General features: G+C 38.8%; 1 protein-coding gene across 2 annotated transcripts in view; it reads right to left on the bottom strand.

Moving 5' to 3' along the window:
- ZSWIM6 (zinc finger SWIM-type containing 6) overlaps window positions 1-19,203 on the bottom strand; it is a 112,361-nt gene that overhangs the window by 33,340 nt on the left and 59,818 nt on the right. For both annotated transcript variants that reach the window (XM_055699123.1, XM_055699122.1), the window contains exons 2-4: window positions 16,202-16,558; window positions 6,772-6,920; window positions 6,094-6,244 (exon numbers count right to left, since the gene is read on the bottom strand). In XM_055699123.1, coding sequence (XP_055555098.1) covers window positions 6,094-6,244; window positions 6,772-6,920; window positions 16,202-16,558 — 657 coding nt within the window. The remainder of the gene's footprint in view (window positions 1-6,093; window positions 6,245-6,771; window positions 6,921-16,201; window positions 16,559-19,203) is intronic.

Raw genomic sequence — 19,203 nt, 5'->3', positions numbered from 1 at the left:
ACAACTCTAAATTCTAAGCTTATTTGTAGTTTTCTAGTTGAATTTGTCCAGATCCATCTACAACTGTCAGGTGTCTTCTGTTTGCTTGGCAGAAATTTCTTCCCCATCCATTTTTAAGTCTACGTAGGTATCTTAAAATTCTGAAGGATTTCCTTTGTCTTGCTTTGTCAGACCCAAGCAGACTCAAGATTCCTGCACCTCTCACTTTACATTTCCATTTTTTAAATTATTTTTTCAATATCCATTCAAGACAGAAAACTGCAAAATATCACAAGGCTAGATTGCTGACTAGTAAAACTCTGAGAAGTCAGTGAAGATTCAGTAATTCTTCTCCAGAAATCTATTACTTCTCTCTAGCTTTGGTGTTTACTGAAAGTGGTGCTGGAAAATTAAATTGCAGCTTAATGTTACTGAATTAAAAATATTAAAAATAAAGAGTGAGAAGAAGGAAAAAAATAATGCAAAGTACCAGCTTGGGCTTACAGTAAAACTCTGCCGTAATCTTGGCAGTCATGATTCCACAATTAAGGGCTGCAGTGATTCCTGTACCAGATCCAATACAGAACAATTTTTTAGGACATTTATAAGTAAATCAGACTAACATCTTAGGAATAAAAACATCAAAAACTATTTTAACGTAGATACGTTAAGAAACTTGGCTCCTGTTGTAGTAGAAGTACTTTCCATCCAACTGGACTAAATGGAAACCCAAACTTTCTCTATGGCATTAAAAATAAGCCCCTCAAGCTACGTTTACAAACTGAAGTTAATTATTTTCATCACTATTCCTCAAATCTGATAAATGACACAGGAAAGAATACCCTCTTTGAAAATAGCTCCCACTTACTGTCATACTCTGGCCTCATATACCCTCATTTCATATACCATTATAGCACATGCCAATAATGAAAGAGGAAGGAAATCATCCTCGGAGAAGATTGTCAGAACCCACCTTTGCAGAAACGGAATGGAATGAAGCCTGGATTCATTCACAGGGGAAATGAAGGTGACAGCAACAGCCAAGACACTCCAGGGCCATGACAGCAATTTCTTTAAGTTGTCATCCATAACTTAGAGCAGCAAAACTGTCTTGTGATGCTAACTCACCAGCACTGTTAATTTAGTGCCTCCAATAGCACAAATCATTCAAATACACTGACATGCATTAACAGCTCATTCTGTGAAAGGGCAGATGTACCTTAAGTGCATGAACTGAATGCAGACATGTTTTATACCTGTATGGCAACCACACCACAGCAGCTAAGACTAAACAAAACTAAAGAGAGAAAGATTATCAATTAAGCAAAGACAGACTACTAGATATGACACACATATTGTATCTTCAGTTGTAAGCCAGCACTATCTACAAGGCCCATGATGAAAGACCAAGGGAAATGGTGCAAAGCATGGCGCATTACACCTCCTTTAAAACAAAGGTCTTCTACAGCTTTCACTTCCAAGGCCAAAAATGTACTCTGTGCAATCAATTGATCTAAACTTAGAAATTTGAAGTTAACTATTTTCTACAGGTGCAGGGCATGGGTACTCTCCTTAGCTTTAAGGCAGAACATGATGCAATTAGAACGTGGGATACTCAAAGAAATCATGACAATATGGATATAAGCGCCAAAGAGCACCCAAATTTGAAACTTAAGAGCCTCGCAGTACCATTTTAAAAATACCATTAAATATAGGGAAATGTGAATGTTTCTACTGCACAGCTGATTCTAAATAGGGATTGCACAAAGTACGCAGCTCCAGAAAAATGGTATTAGAGCACAAAAACTAGGATTCTTTTTCATGGCAGCTCTGAAGTATTCATCAAATTTGGCATGAGGAAGGAATTTCTCTAGAGCCATACTGGCAACAACCCTAGCTACTTTTGTCCTTTTTCCCCCCCTCCACTTAAGTACTAAGCAGAGATAAGCTGTTTAGAACAGCTGGCATGTCCCATTCATACAAGTTTGCCTCTAATTGCTAAGGGAATGAATGCCTGATATAGAAATATAGACGAGTAATAGCTTCATTTCATTAAGGTTAAAAGAATCTAACTTGGCATTTTCTAGAGATGAATATAAACTTTTATCAGAAAAAATCAGAATGGTTTTCAAATAAAAAAAAGGATTTAACACCCCCATTAGTTTGGGAAAGTGACAACTACATCTTTCTTAATTAATTTATAATGATACCTTGCCTAAACTCAACATTTAGAATTAAGATCTAGAGATGAGGAGCATAGTGTTATTAATAAAAATTTAGGCATGGTCCTTCAGAAAATACATTGTTCTATTGCTCTACGTGACACGACCTTGTAAAATGATATTTTAGTTTTAAATTTTAACACAAAAATGTATTACTCTAATCCAGAAAGCGGCCAAAATATCATCAAACATGAACTCAAAGTAGACCATCAGGTTGTTCCAACATTTAAGAAGTGGCCCACAACAGGGCAAAGTGCTAGTGAAAAACTGCTTAAGACTACTAGAACTACTTTTATGACAACAACCTATTTAGTATGCATAACAGAAAAGATCCTAAGGGATGTCACCCAGGAAAGCTTTATCCCAAGAATGAGGCTCATGGTGATATCATGAAAGATTCCTACACTTAAAAGCTTTAGAGACCAACAAGTAGTTGAGGTAGACAGGACAGGCTTATGCATTAAAATGCAGCTGGAAGTGCAGAATACTTTTTAAGTTCTCCTTGACATCGTAAAGTAAGAGATTTTTATCCACTGCCCTGCCTTGCAAGCTTTTTGGAGACACCCTCCTCCCCATGACACAGCCATCACAGTTTTGCTCCACAAGAAACTAATCTTCAACTTAAAACAGCTCTCTTCCCCCTTAAACAGTTCTTAAATATCAAAATGGAGGAAATTACTAGAAATGTTTGTTTTGAAACATGCAAATTATGTGACGTTTCTTCACCATGAAGGCAAGAGGATATAAAAATACTGAAAATTGTACTTACAAAAAAAAATATCCGATCCTGTAATCTACATGTTGACAAGCTACTGGGCTCTATCACTACACCAAGCAGTAGATACTTGTCTTAGATTCTTCTACTTGACTGCTTTCATCAGATTAAGCATCTGGGATTTAATTTAACAGTTTCAGCTTTATTAAGCTGTCACAAGAGCAGCCCCGCTTTGATAACAGTAGCTGCTCCAATTATGGCTTGGTTTAGGGTTGACAAGTATAATGATTCATTCGTGGCACATGAGAAGCAATAAAAGGTTGTTTTGCATTACAGCTTTAAAAATGTGGGCACTTTTTTTTCATTTAATTTGTCACTTAGCTTTTGCTAAGAGGACATTTAAATTGCAGTAAAAGGCAAATGGGGCTTTTAGTTTAAATGTAATCCCCATATTTAAATGATCTGTAATGGCGTAGTGTTCGAGTGGGAACACTATTGTTTCACAGTGGGCCCTGATGGTGACATGTGACATTTGTATTCAGGTCCTGTATTATCCATGTGGCTAAAGGGCTTCCAATTTCATTTCACAGCCAGAAGCCTGCAGAAAACACCAATTAACTTGCAGATCCCATTTGCCGACAAACCTCAGCCTCTTCCCAATGTCTGGCATCTGGCAGTGCTCAACGTTTAATTCCAAAGCAGAGCCTCACAGTCATCATGATCCCTCAGCTGGAGCACAAAGTCAAATTTCCCCCGCTTTTTAAGGAAATCTTTTCACTTTTGTAAAGACCAAGAAACTTCTCCTTAGTTTTTCATGGATGAATATTAATGGATTACTGCTGTAGTAATATTGCATGGTCCATCTTTTCCCTCTAGACTACAAAAATGTTAATTGACCTTTTCTTCAAATATCAGCTCAACAGGCAACAGCAGATATTTGCTGTGCATCTTCTAAAGTAAATTACCTGAAATGATTCAAATGGGTTTGCAATTGAAACTATGGTATACAATCAACATATTTTGATACTGTCAGAGCAGCAGTGCAGTTCAGGGCTGAAACAACAGGGTCTGCTCAGATTGCAAGTACAGCAGCTGATGCAGTAGTGAAGTGAGGCTGGAGGTCGCACTGTGGCTTTTTGGGATTTACTGTGGCACCTGTAATTTTGCTTAGACAGAGGTAAACAAATCAATTTGATTGATCTAAAATATTGCTTATTTGATGCTGCAGGCAGAGAGTCCACCTCCTCTACCTGCAGACAGGTGCTGTCAAGAAAGTGACATTAATATGAAACCAATGAAACAAGAAGAGGAGTCACTAAAAATTTAACAAAACTTGTTATGTTTATTGGCAGCACATGATAAGACTGCTACAGGTAACAGATGGAGAACACATTTCTGCCTCTCCCACCACCTACCAGCTCAACCCACATAAGCAATGAAGCATGAGACCCTCCAGTTTTCAGTATGGTGGGATACAATTTTGCTGTGTACATGTCCAGCTAAGCACATGCCCTGCTTGGTAAAAGCTGTTATTCCCCAACAAGCCAAGGCATCATAAGAATGACACTCTAAAAGGGTTGTTAACACTTGAAGACAAGTAGTTTATCTACACTCTCTCTGGCAGAGCTTTGCCTGCTCTGATATTAAGGCTTTCCACCACAGAAGTCTATATCTCAACTAGATATCTAGTGCTTTATTAGCCTAATGCTTCATTTAGAGTGAACATAATTTATGCTAAACAGGTTATATCCAGTCTTAGCCCCACCAGACAATATTGCAGTCAATCATGGTCACCTTGAACTCCTAACAGAAGAAAATAGGTTTTGCTTTTGATGCTTCCTTTTTGAATGAAGTATGTTATTGTTGCTTGGACTTAATTTCATGTAGCTTGATTTTGGACTTTAAAATATATCAAGAGCATTAAAGTCCTTGGCTCTATTCTCTGCAGTGTTTACATAATGTCGCACAGGCCACCATCTGTAAAGATTTTCTTTTGTTTCATTTAATTTTCATTTATTTCTGTGTTCCATGCCACATAAGTCAGACATAGCAATATTGACCAGAACACCTCAAGACAGAGTCCTTTAAGTCTAGACTTGAAATGTCTCTCCAGATTAAAGCCAGAGTACAGGTAACTACTCCAAGTTCCATGAACCACAAGATGACTGCATTTAAGACTGTCTTCAGCTTGCTTTGAGAAAGTCTCCAAGACAGCACCCAAAACTTTACTACAGCTAAGATACAAACATTTAATCCTTCACTCATACACTCAGCAAATCCTCTTCTTACAGAAACAAATTACATTTACCACTGTATTTTAAATAATTCAGGTTGTCTTTTATTGGCACTTAGATGCCAGCTCGTTAGTAGTTTGTTCCAGTACGTTATACCCAGGAAAGCAACGCTTGTGATGACTTAATATTCTTTCCACTGACCTACCCACCTTTAAAATACTGGTGACATCTATACAATTCAAGTTGTTTCGAATTTCCCTTCACCAGAGATCACTACAGATTGAGAACTTCTGAAGGAGTACTTCAAAACTGTATTAGCAAGTTGCTGCAACACTTCAGAGCAAGTGTCATCAGACCATACCCGTTTAAATATTTCTCTTCCTTTTTAGCCTATGTTCTTCCCTCCATTGCACAACTAAGTCATGTATCAGGTCACAACTGACCCTCCCTGTAAGGCGGTGTTAATTGTTTTAGCCCTCTGTTACTTGATCTCCTATCTTGCTCAGTAATGGACTTCTACCTTCCTTTGTTAGTATCTTACCATACTCCTAATGATTCTCTTTTTGCCTTCTATTTCCCTCTAGTTGCAAATCAATTTTTTCCTTAACCTTTGCACTTTAGCACTATTGGCTTATATACTTACCCTTAGTGATGTCACTGTGTTTTCTCTTTTTGCTTTGTTATTTTTAGATGCTCTGCTACTTAACAAACGGTTGCAATTGTATTTCTTTCATATCATGCTTCCTCTCCAGAAACTGTACTTGTCTCACACTGTAGATCAGAAATTCAATTTCACCCAACCTTAACCAAACAAGCAAAACTGCGGAAAACTCTAACCTGCTTTACCTAGTACGAAAATAAAGGTTTTTTTGAGCCCAGATATGTAATTGTTTCTTCATTACACATATAAACACCTAAATGATTTAGAAGTCTGTGCATTTACCCAGTTCATCCCAGAGCTGCCTATACTTGTCAGTCATTGCAGTTCCTTGTTGTCTCCAAAGCGCCAGACGAGGGTCAGCCATGAACTGTTCTGTTATCAATGTCAACATGCGAGCTCCATTTGAATCTCTCATCTTTAGCATCTCTCGCACCTAGAAAATTAGTCTTTTAATACAAACTTGAAAAAACAAAGAAATCACAGTACAGACAATATACTACAATGTTTAATATTCCACCTTTGTTAAATAAGAAATGTGATTCATATATGTGATGTGAAATTTTAGTAGAAAAAAAATAGTCCGCCTTCCCAGTTCTAACAATTTTTGGTTTCAGTATCCCACTGCAATTCTTCAAAGACACTACTTCCACATATAATCCACAGGTGTATTACACAAACCATTGCAACACTAATTTTTTGCAGGTTTCTCCAACATTTTGGGGTTAGGAAGAAAGAGAAGAGCAAAGCTGCAGATGGTTGAAATGCTACTTTGTATCCTTACACTGATCAAGACACATTAGATAGCAGTCCACTGCTGTACAACTCATTATTAAGTTGACATGTTGCCAAGGCTTTGTCTTGTTTTAGACCAAGGAGATTTTGAGCAAGACTCAAACAAGTACAGACTGGCCTGGGGAATGGGGGAGAGAAACAAGGGAAGGTTTAGAGTACTAAACACACCTTTGCAAAAAGCAGATTGAGCTGCTTCCCTGATCCATGGTAGCCGCCCTGGGAGAGGAAGAGTTTAACCTGTTCTTGGACCTGCTCCTCATCCAAATGCCAGCAGTTTTCATCATCTATGCTAGCACCTGCTGTTGGGTCAGGAGCACCTGCAAACAGCAAGAAAAGAAATCATTATGTTCTATATAAAGAAGAGAGTTTCATGGGTCCAGGGGAGAAGACTACTGTGGAGGTTTTGTCCATTTTGGATGTCTTGGGTTTAATCTAAACATTGTTTAAAACAGACTTAAGTTTCTCCTCAGTAGTCTTAAACACTTAGAAATTATAGCCTATGAAAAGGTATTTAAATAAGTATTATGTAACAAAACATTAAAATCAAGACAAGGTTCTTTCCTCCCATCTCAGCAGCAACACCAGAATGCTTTTACAAAGAACGTTAGACTTTGCACAGTATTTCCGTAAGTGTGATGTAAAACCATTCTTCCCAAAACACTTGTGTAATTCCTGTACCTTCAGCAATCTTGCTCAGGTTTGACTGCTAGTGAGCACAGCTATTGATGAACAAGAGGAAAATCATCACCTCTGTGCCTCTGAGCTGTGATGGCTCTGCAAAGCTAAAAAAACAAATAAATCCCCAAACAAATCCAAAGTCTTAAAGCACTAAAAGGCATTTCCATGATAAGAGGCACAGTTGTGTAAGATTGTGGTGCTTCCAAAGGAGCATTTTTACATGGGCAATGTCATCAGCACAGAAGCAATTCAGAGCAACTCTACCTGAATTAGCCTAGTGTGAACTGAAGTGACTGGATTTACATCAGTCAGTACTTTGGCCACAGGCTGCTCCAACTCAAATTCTGCAGCAGAGATCAATGACTTTGTACCTATGGCCTCTTTTAATGGCTGGCAAAATTAACCAGAACAAGTTCTTGCAGGATCTAGCAAATCTGCATTTTTCTGAAGACTGCACCTCTGCTGGAAGGTATTCAAACTGAGAAGCATGTATCTAGATTGTCAAGGAAACATCTCAAATAGTGCATCACCATACCAGATATAAGGTATTTAAAGCACGCCCAAGACCCAATGGACTTGATATGTTGATTCTGGGCTTCTCAAAACCATGTAATCTCTATCTTCATTAGGTTTTGAGAATGCATTAGAAATTGGATTATGTAACACAATCTTATCAATTAAATCCAAGTCCATGTTACCTCTGTAACCCAAAAAAGAAAAAAAAAAAAAGGGATACTTGCAGAGAAAGAACATTACATAATCAGATCTGTAAAACCTTGCTTTTCCAAGCAGCCCTGAGAACCTGAAAGGCAAAGCAAGCTACAACTCTTCAGATGTACAGGAATTAAACATTAATTCTATTGATTCAAGCCTTTATTTCACAATTGCAGCTCTATCACATAGATGAAGATTTAAGTGGTTGCAGAGAATGCTGGAATCATTTTTCAATGAAAATACAACCAGAAGATTTAAAGGGTCAGAGGGATGTCCTGTCTACTAGCTGCTGAAAGGAAAAAAACATCCCCAGGTCAGCAACTTTCTGAACTGCCTCCAAGTTCAGAGCCTACAGCTGGAAATACTGCATTGCTCTGTGTGTGCATAAATATATATACACACACATATATATTTAGATTAATAAGAAATTGTGTATTAAAGATGTGAGTGAACCCTCCCACCTTCCACAGGAACTGCAGCAGCAGGAAATATAGTCAGAAGACGGGAGTCAAGCCCAGGACAGTACAAAACCCAAGCAATGAAAAAATCTCCTCTTCTGCAAGTGCTTCCATCTTTATTTAAGGGGCTTTCAATTCAGTCAGCTACATGCAACACATACTGATAACTCTTCAGTTGCAAAGAAAGAGATAAGGAGGAGAATCAACCCACATGAGAACAAGCAGTGCAGCTGTTGCACAGACCTAGGTTTGCAGTATCACCTTGCAAATAGTTTAAATATTTAATTGCTCTAAAGCACAGAGAAAAGACCTTTGAAAAGGAGCTACGTAAAAGCAACAATACACAAAATACATTTGCATCTACCCTTCACTCCAATGGAGATTTATCTTTAAATAATCTCGGTATGACTACTTCTAAACTGAATTAAAAATAGCCCAAGATTCCTCAGCTATGCTTCCCTATTTAGGGAAAAAAACAAAAATTCTTCCAGAACTGTTTACATTTTATCAAAAGCGCATCGGTCAGTTTGTGCTACAAGGTTAAATTTCAACACAGCTACTGCAGATTCTTTAACAGCGTTCCTTTATGGGAACAAGAGCACCCGCTGCCCCAGGCCAGCAACACTGACCCCACCAAGGTCACCCCCACTATCCTCCCAGCAAGATTCTACATACACCTTCTACAGGAGCTCAGCATCGCTATACTTATACCAGCTTTATTTTCATGCCAGTAGGCTAGGAGCCTGTAAAAGCTGATGACACCAAGCCAAGGGTCTGAGCTCTACAAGGGTGTTCAGCACAGTACTACGGATATGCCTGACAGACCAATTCTTTCTTATAAGATCTTGTATAGGCTATATGCTCAGTGTGAGCCAAAATTTTAATTGGGATGTGTAAAGAAATTTAATGCATCCGGCACCAGCTACAGCTGTAATTCACTGATCCTTCAACACTACTGGCATTCCTCAGCAACAGCCATGGACTAACAAGGCATGGAGATGACGTGTCCGATCAAGCACAAGCCCAGACCACCTTCCCACCACGGCAGCAGGCAGGCATCCTAGCGGTGCTGCTGGGGAAGCCTCAGCTTCCACTGCCCACATCATTTTTGTTCTGGGGTTGAGACATGACCACCTCCACGCCTCTCAACTAAGCGGTTTTCAAGATCACTATGTTCACTTAGAGTCAGGTGAACACTGATCTATCTATGTTTCCTCTCCCACTCGAACACAGATGACTCCTGGGCAATGGACAGGATTTCTACACTACCACTTTCCTTCTGAACACATGGAAGCCAGTGAATGGACAAGAAACTATCTGAACAAGCAACAGGAGAGAGCTGCCTTAGGAGCTGCGAGATGAAGGCCTCCCTAGCAATACCCAGCAGAAGGCTCGGGCTCAACACCAGGCGGAGCTGAAGGTTCAGCCCAAAGGTGGTGGCCTCGCTCAGGATGCAGTGTGGCCATGAACAGGCACTGAGGCTTCAGCAGATGGACCATTTGGCTGGGCAGAGGAACATGGGCAGCCCTGAACTTAATCTCTGCAGTGCTGTTTGCTTTCAAGATCAAGTCCTGTTCCCTACTTGTAAACTGAGGTTAAGTATTACATGCTTTAGAGGGGTGTCATGAGGATAAATTAGTTCACATTTGAACTATGAAAGTGAAAAGCACTGTATAATTATGCTAAATATTTAAACCTGTAATTAAACTGTGTCAGATTATAGACACTAACATATTAATTTCCCTCCCTCCAACCTCTGGCTTTTTTAACTTCTGTCATGACTGCTCTTTCTAATAGGTTTTACATTATGTACTTGGAGTTAAATACAATATTTACACTCAGTATATAGATACAACCATACATACTTACGCTCTTTTACTGAAATTACTAAACTGCAATCTTAGCAATCAAAGCAGGAATACTGTGCACCACTTTGTAACACTGAACACTCAAAATCTGAAAACAGGGTAACAGCCTTTTACATTTATGGTCGTAGCAGGTTCACAAGTTTTAAGCAGCAAAAGCATTAAAAAACCCCACAAACGCAGATCATTTACACAGCGATTTTAAGAGAACTTTCAAAATGCACAACAACACTCAAGAACTGATGCTGTGTTGGAGAACTTAACCTACAAAAGTAAGTAGAAGCAAAGCAAGAAGCACTGAATAAAATAGGCTAAGAACTGCCTGTATTGCAAACTACTCAGGTGCAGATCTACAGTTAAATGTGGTTAAAACAGAAAGGAGTCTCTAAGGCAAACCCGCTTCCCTGATCCTTATTTTTGAATTATCACAAGTTGTCTTTAAATGAAACCATGCCAAATTACTCATTCATATCCATACTGAAATTTTTTGAACCTCATTTAAAAAAAAAAAAAATCTTACTTAACTGGTCTACAGTTCATTTGTATAAATTCTATTAGATGTCATCCCACAGCAGCATTAAGGAGAAGATATGGGAAAATGCTTACAAATAAAAAGCATTACTTACTGAGTACTATGCAAAGACTGAATGGTCCCAGCTAGAAACCAATACTGCTGTACACTGATTCACAACAGAGTAGTGATTAATTTTATAAACTTAGTATGCTCAGAATTATTCTAAACAATAATTATATAAACCCAAAGATCATAAAATTAATGATTCAAATATATTATTTTGCCTTTGATTCCCCAAATGATTCAAAGTTTAGACATAAGTCACTTAATCTTGCATTTAATTTCAGAACTCCTGAGTGGAATATTAACACCTGTTCAGCAGTGCACAGCATCAAGAAAAACTACTGCTGTGAAGCAGCCAGTGCTAACAACAAAAGGTACGAAGACAAGGACAGGCTACGCTAAGTTGCTGAGGAAAGTTAATAAACCCTCAACAATTTTAACGTCGAGAAAATTCTTGACCTTCCATCTGCACATACAGCAAAATGCATAAACTTACCTGCTGACAATATCTAACCTCTCCTGCTAAAAATCCAGTTATCTCAAACATTATATAGCAGTAAGTTTCAGAGTCTACTTGTGTGTGGTAGATAAAGGAACTTCCTTCACAGTACAGACTAGCATGCATTACTTCCCTTTATTTTTACCTGTTATGTCTCAAACCAAAATCTCACCATTTATCTTCTGTATAACAAGTTTTAGTTTAATGTTTAATGTATCTGAGAAAACCTTTCTTAAAGCTGTAAGTTTTATAAAGTATTTTTAATGTTATTTTGCAATTAGTAATATTTCATTTTATTTTACATTGTACTACTTATTTAATTCTACTTGCGTTTCTAAAATTTCTCTAGTTTTTTTTTCTTCCTTCCCAAATTACTTCCTTCCCAAATCCGGTTCACTAAACAGTTCTCATACTAAGCACTGGAGCACTTCACTTTCATCCTTCTTGAAAGGAAACTCAAATGCCATTTCCTCCATTTTTCTTTTGCAACTAGTTTCTTAATCAATTGTCTGTTTAAGCAGGGCCATATGAAACATTCCATCATTACTTAAAGAAGAAAAAGTATCCTTAACATTAAACATTCCTTTTTCTAGTAGATCAGCAATACACCATATTTTGTTGTTTGGCCCTATCCTACCCTACAATTTTCCTACAGATTCACCTGTACCTCTGAATTACCCTTTGGAACTTAAAATATACTGGAACAATGCTAGATACTAGGAAGTTTTCTTTGAAAGTGATTTTTCTAATAGATGTTTCCTTCCTTGATGCCTCCAACAGCACTCCCAAAATACGTTACAGGCTAACATTTACAGAGGATGCACCTAAATCTGCCTTGACAAATACAAAACCAACTACCCAGGTACCTCTGCTTCTAAGGAGACAAATATACTTAAACTGCTTTTTCCCTCTTAAATTGGAGTTGATCTGCTTTTGGTTTTGTAGAGTGCTTTGTATTGTGAGTCAGAGAATCACAGGATGGGATAAGGTCTGGAGAAATTTGTACAGTTCTTCTAAAGGCATAGATTGCAACAGCAGCACGAAACAGTCAGGAAAGAAACAGTACAGCTTAAAAGGTAGAAATTAAATTTTTTTGCTAGGCTGTCCTTAAACCAGTAAAAGGCAGACCCTTTTTCACTCTGTACATAATAGCAAATGCTTGCTAGGAGGAGATTAATATGCCAACAGACCCACACCGCACCCCACCCACCAGCACCTTACAGTTACTTTCCTATTTCCATGCAAGTTCTCAGGAACATAGTTTGACCTTCCAACCAATTTAAGCGAAAGTTTCATATCTAAGAAAAGACAGACCCAAGACGACAAACCCGTCTGATAATCCGTCATCCTGACTGTTCTCTTCCTAGCCTAACACGCCTGACAGCTCCCTCTGCTATGATGGTACAAAAATGAACAGGGAGGAAAAGCGCCTCAGCAGAGCAGGGTCCAAATTTACATCCAGATTCCTGAGTCAGCATCCCCAAATTGAAACTCAATGTGAAGCCACCAGTTGCACAGTGCAGATGACAGGGTATCAGCACGAATACCTGCAGTGTTCTTCAGTACAGAAGATCAGACCGCACAGATCTCCAGTTTTGAAATCATCAGAAACACATGCAGCTGTAGCAGTGTCACATGAGAACATCAAAACAAAACAAATCTTCTCAATTGTAAGAGGTGTTTTTGTACTCTAAAAACACGCAAAACCCTCTTGTAGTGTAATCACCACCAAATGAAAATTAGTGTGGCAGATACAGCTGAGGTTTCCATATAAATCACTTTGCTCTCCTGAAGTCACTGAACAGGTAACACATTCCTGCGCTTTTAACAGCATCCCCTTATTTTTTCCTGCAGTGAGGCTCAGTTATGATGCAAGAAAGGATAGTGCATCATTTGTATCCACCAAAGAAGTAAGATTTGTCATTTCAAAACCCATGTCACGATTGTAAGTCACTTCACTTGTTCCCCCGTAACCTCATTCACAAGGGAGGTAGCCAAAGCCAAACACTGCCTAAGACAGAATTTTGAGCAAATGAACACTTACCAAATTCACCTTTTGTAAAAGGAAAATACTGCAGAGTTGTTCCATCTCCCTAGCCAGCTCATAAGCAAGTCAACAAGACTGCTCTGGTCACAGCTTCTCAAAGTCCCGGGTCATTCCTACAGCTGATTTCTTTTGCCTATTACTAGAAATACATGAAAACCAGAACTAGTACAGCCACCACGAGATAAAAAAAAAAAAAAACAATGTATGAGTTGAAGTTTTATATAAGACAACCCTGAAATTAAAACACCTCTAGACAACATTGAAAAATTATTTCCTCATCCAACTCCAGATTCAGGACTTCACTTAATCAAAGCTGTTTCTGGTGTTCCTGTACCAGGTCTCCTCTTACTTTTACAAGCACGTCTTCAAGTTTTTCCTCTTGCTTACCTGTGCCTTCAAGCAGCGTTCAATATAAATCCTCTTCAAACACTAGTTTAGTGAGTTAAACTATTCAAAGCAAGATAGGTCTACTAGGCAGTTTTGTGTTACAAACTGAACATCTGCAGCACAGGAGATATAAAAAAGTGAATGGTGATCCTATATTCACCAGCCTGTGCTATTACAGCCAGCTAGAGATTTTTTGGGGTCTATTTTTTGTAATTTATTTTTTTTTTTGGTTAATGTAAGGAATTTGATTAAAGGTCAAAATAACAGAATTACAGTACAAACTGCAGGACACTTACTTGCTATATAACTAGATAAACTTCTATTTTCCTTAAAAGAATCCTGTAATGTAGTAACACCTTAAACATTTTAAAAAACCCTCAGACCATGGTTTTATGGTAGTCTGAGAGAAAAAGCAGGACATTACAGATCCTCTTTTGTAAGCCAGCTTTCTTTAGTAATAGCAGTTTACTTTCTTACGCTGTCTGGATTTTCTATTTCAGTTTTTGGTATTTTATTAAGAAATACCACAGTCAATACAGACATACCTCAATTTCATTTACTGGGAAAACAGCAACGTGTAAGAAACATTTTAGGTTTGTGGTAATTTTAAGCAACCCTACTCAAATTCATTGTGAAATTTCATCATTGATCATTTATGAAATTAACTTAGTTTTTTGGTTTCCTATTCTTTTTGCTATTTGGGCTGCGATATAAACATCCTCTCTAAAAACACTTTAGATACTAATGAGTAAGGAGATATTTTGACAATAAGAAAGTAGCTGACAGACTAACAGGCCTAAGATCAGCATAATTACAGACTTAACACTGATCAGGTTTAAGAGCTCTCTGCAACAGCTTGTCATTTCTCTTACATTACCCATAGTGTAGTTAATACAGCCACACATAGCCATCATCTGCCCCTCCTTTCCCACCCCTGCCTTCCCCTTTTCTCATCACCCTTGACACTCATACTCACCATACTTCTTCCTTCCCCTTAGTTCATGTTCAAGCTATTACCAATTCTCATGCAATACATGCCTACAGTTTACAACATCTGAGAATCTTCCTCTATTGCTTAATATCCTGCTCTGCTTTAGGTTCCCCTTCTTTCCACTGTCACCAGGCAGCTCTGCCAATCACCTTCCCATTAGGTCCAGTAACAACTAGAGCAACTGCCTTGCCTCTAGCCACATTCCTGTAGCTCCCAAAGCCAAAAAGAGCGATGCTCCTGAAATTCACCTTCTTGCAGCACCACCTGCCTGAGTCTGCCAGGGTCACCAGCTCCTAAGGAGAGGGGCTAGGCTGCAGATGAGTCCTGTTACTGAAAACACTCCCTTCCTTTGTTCCACCTACATTATATCTAACACACATTGTTTTCTTACTCCAATATTAAACAGCTTGGTTGTGTACGTACTACAAACTCTCTGGCATAGCAGTCATCTCTCTTAAATATCAATGCACAAGAACTGTTCCTGTCAATGAACAAACAAAAAAGATGTTCTTGGATATCTGGATAACTTATTCTTCCCATGTAAACTGCCCATATGCTTACAGCTCTGCTCACCTGAGAGGTCTTTTCTATTAAGTGACCTTGCAGGAACACAGGACTAAAACTAGCTGGGTCACCTTAAATCCATAATTAGTCACTTTCAGTTCTGCAGGGTCCATGTAAAAGCCACCTCAGAAGCCTCATCACACCCAGCACACTTTAACAAACATAAGACGTTCAGGAAAGGAACCTGAGAGCCATTAAAACCACGTGCAGCAGAAAATCAGGACAGATTAAGACCACTGCTGATGCTGTAGGCTGCTGCAGCACTAACAGGAAAAAGGTAGTGAAATATAGGTTTTATATGCCCCCTGACTTCATACAGAAACTAAATCCCAAAGGATAACAAAACTATATTTAATGAATTAAAAACCAGTATCACCTACTTGCTTTTATGCTTTGTCACTAAAACAAAATTACACAATCAAAATATCAGAAGGTTAGTTCAAGAAGAACAAAACCAAAAAGATGCCATTGGTAAGTTGGTAAGATAGTTCCTTTATGCAATGTGGCTATATAAAGAACACCACTACTCAGTTTTTCATAGCTGGAAAATACAAGCGTGAAGCCAATCAGGCCACATTACCAGTGCTGGACATATCAAGCCCATTGCTTATGAATTTTTTTCTCTTTCCCAAAAAGTACGGTTTTCTAAACATCTTAAAGTCAAGGGTCAATAACAGAATTCTCTTCAGTAAACACAGAATCACAGAGTAATTCAGGTTGGAAGGGACCTCAGCAGGTCACACTTCTGAAAGGCACAAAAAAAACCCTCAAAACCAAACAGGGAATGAAGCAAAAGGAAGAACAAGTAACAAACTCACCATGGACTTGATTGATTTCTGAATTCTGAGAAAGAATTTCATCTGCTAATTTCTGGGCAGTTGGCAAAACTTCTGTGTGGTGCACTGTGATCAAATACTGTACAAATTTTTGTAGTTGGTCTCTGTTCATTTGAAAGAGTGTCTCTGAAATGGGAAGATGCAGTTTGACCTGATCTGGCTTGCGGATCCGGTATAAAGAAAGTGCCACAACGTGGGCACAGTAAAATATGTCCTTGTTTCCACAGCTACAGGTCACTGAGGTAATCTTGCAACGATCAAAGCTGATAGCTACATTGCAAACAGTTTCTGGCTCCGATTGCATTGCAGGCTCTGTCACTGTGCCACTCAAGTGGAAACCTGTGCAGGAAAAAAACCAAAAGAGAACTTAATATAAATAAAATACTGTATCTCCTTATCAAGAATCTTTCCTTAATAAAGTAAAAGACATCATCTATTTCTGAGAAATAGTATTTTAAAGGACTTGGTTTAATTACAAATATGATTAGCCCTTTCTTTCATATGTACACTTTTTTGTCTCCAACAAAATCAAAAGGGGGGCAAAATCCTAGCTTACAAGCCTTCTTTGCCATTCTATCACAACATTCCTGGAAGTCTGATAGTAAGAAAAACATTTATTTGGTAAACGATAGCTGCAGAAGCAGAGCTGCATCCAATTAAGACCAATGTGGAACTCCTGGTACCTCAGCAGGTTGGCAGCAGTTTTCCAAACCCCACCAACCAGGAAGCCTGCGGCACCTACCAGCAAATTTAACCATTCTCTCGGTAAGTATGAAGGAAGTAGTGCACTCTAGTGGCACAAACCCAGGTCCCAACCCTGCCACTGACTCACTGACACAAATCACTTCACCTCTTCGATGGCACCTCTCCCACCACTGAGTTCACATTAAAGCTCACCTTCACCCAAGGGATACGGTATGACAGCTATGTTTGTGTAGCTCTTTGGAGATGGAAACTGCTGCAGTTTCCAATACACTGGATGTCAGATTTATAATACTGAATGAGACACATGTGCACTATTTCAGAAGTCTGCATTATGGTCCTGTTCTCCATTCAGCATAGTAAAGCACAAAGCAAAAGAGCTTGTTGGTTTTTGTTTGGTTTTCTGGTTTGGGTTTTTTGTATTGTAAGAAGATATGGAGTACTGCAAGAAAGATGTTTGCTTCAGCAAAGACGCCTTAGTTGACACCAAGCCCTGTTGAACCAGGGTCTCAAACTCTGAAGATAAGGCCTAAGCCCACCTCTGTTTGTGCACCACGAAGTCCCAGGTTTGGCTCTGAACACCTTATTACTGAATAGCAGAATGTGGGGGTTTCTTCCTGATTTTATGTAAGAATGACCTTGATCGTTGGCTCAAGCATTAAGTTAGAGGCACAGATACAGGGCAATACAACCAACTTTCATATGCCATACCAGGATTAAACTCGAACATATAGCACATAAAAAGTCTGGGATGGACACTACAAGGTGTTATGCATTAACTACTCATAATGGAAATACTATAAAACCACACCCCCTCAAAGTCAAAAACTTTTTGGTATTGTTTAAATACCAGAAGAGTGTACTGTAGGCAGCAGTATCACATGAAAATTAAGTGGAAAAAGAATACATACATAAATCTAGTCCAAAATATTGTATCTCCCTTTTTTTTAAAAACGCTCAAGTTACAGGAAACAGAGGAAGATCTCTCATTTTTTCCATTTATTTATACTGTACATTACAGAGCAGGTTTTGCAGTCAGCATCATTGTTTGGATTACATTCAAGGGCAGGTACACTGATACTCTACTCTGAAGAAGGTCATACGCACACACTAACGTCAACTTTGCAAGAAGATGCTTACCCGTTAAAGTAGTTAAGAGCCAAGGCTGAAGAGGCAGTAAGCTGTAAAGTGCACAGAGAGGAAGGGGGGTGGACTAACAGGCCCAGGAATACATGGTATTCTTGTTCTTGTCTCCACTCGACACTTGCACGGAAAGGGGAGTGCAATTGCCCCTTACAGCATGAGCTCCTCCCTCTGTGTTTCCCTTTGCTTTTTAGGTAGTCATGGCATGCTCCTGTAAGTGCCTCCTCTCAAAAAGAGAGGCTTTGTTAAAACTTAGCCATCTCTATTTCAGTTTAATTCTCAGTACGTGTAAGTTGAATTGGTGGTCCCAAAGAAACTGCAGGGGAGATTTCTCTCCTTGATGTCCCTTTCCTCTAAAGCATACATAAAATTATTGTCTCTCATCTGTGAGTTGAGGAAAAGCCTAACACTTGGACACTGAAAGGGCATTATCCCACTCCTTGCTACTCTCAGTAACTACCTGAGCCCCTATTAATTCCAACAGAAAAAGGCCCAGTGATAGATTTTCTACTAAACAGATTTTAAAAAAATAAAAAGCCCTACCATCTACTCCAACAGTATCACTTCTGATTTGTCAGTATATAATTCAAGTACTCAAAAAGTTAAAATCTTCCTGGAAAGATGAATGTCTCCAGAAATATTCCGAGTTAACAGCAGGCCTGCCTTTAAGTACTGCACTGTTCAGATGCAAACACGGCTCACTGCATCCCCTCCCTCTCCACTGCCATTTTCTGAGAATTCACATTACAAGCAGCAACATTTACAAACACAGATCCTGGTCCAAACAATTACAACAGCAGTACCATCAAATCACCTAACGTACCCTTCTTAAATTACAGAGGGCTTAAACAGAAACATCAGCTGCTCTTGCAGGCTAAAATGTAGCAGCTCTGTATTAACTATGCTGCAATGATGGACTACACCCGCTAACTGTGAAAGACTGTTCTCCGCTTTTTCTGTTTTTGAAGAAGAAAGAATTTGTTGTTAGGACATACAATCTTCAAAAAGGTTTCCATACGCTACAGAAAACAACTGGGGAAGTTTCAGCTCAGAAGCCCTGCCAGGCCTGTCACAATTTAACCTACCAGACATCAAATGCCACCTTCTCTATTGCTACCAGCACTGCAGAGTACTCAGCC

The sequence above is a fragment of the Falco cherrug genome, chromosome Z (assembly GCF_023634085.1).
Source record: "Falco cherrug isolate bFalChe1 chromosome Z, bFalChe1.pri, whole genome shotgun sequence".
Taxonomy (NCBI): domain Eukaryota; kingdom Metazoa; phylum Chordata; class Aves; order Falconiformes; family Falconidae; genus Falco; species Falco cherrug.
Note: the sequence above shows the minus strand (reverse complement) of the source record. Positions and strands in the feature narration are given on the sequence as shown.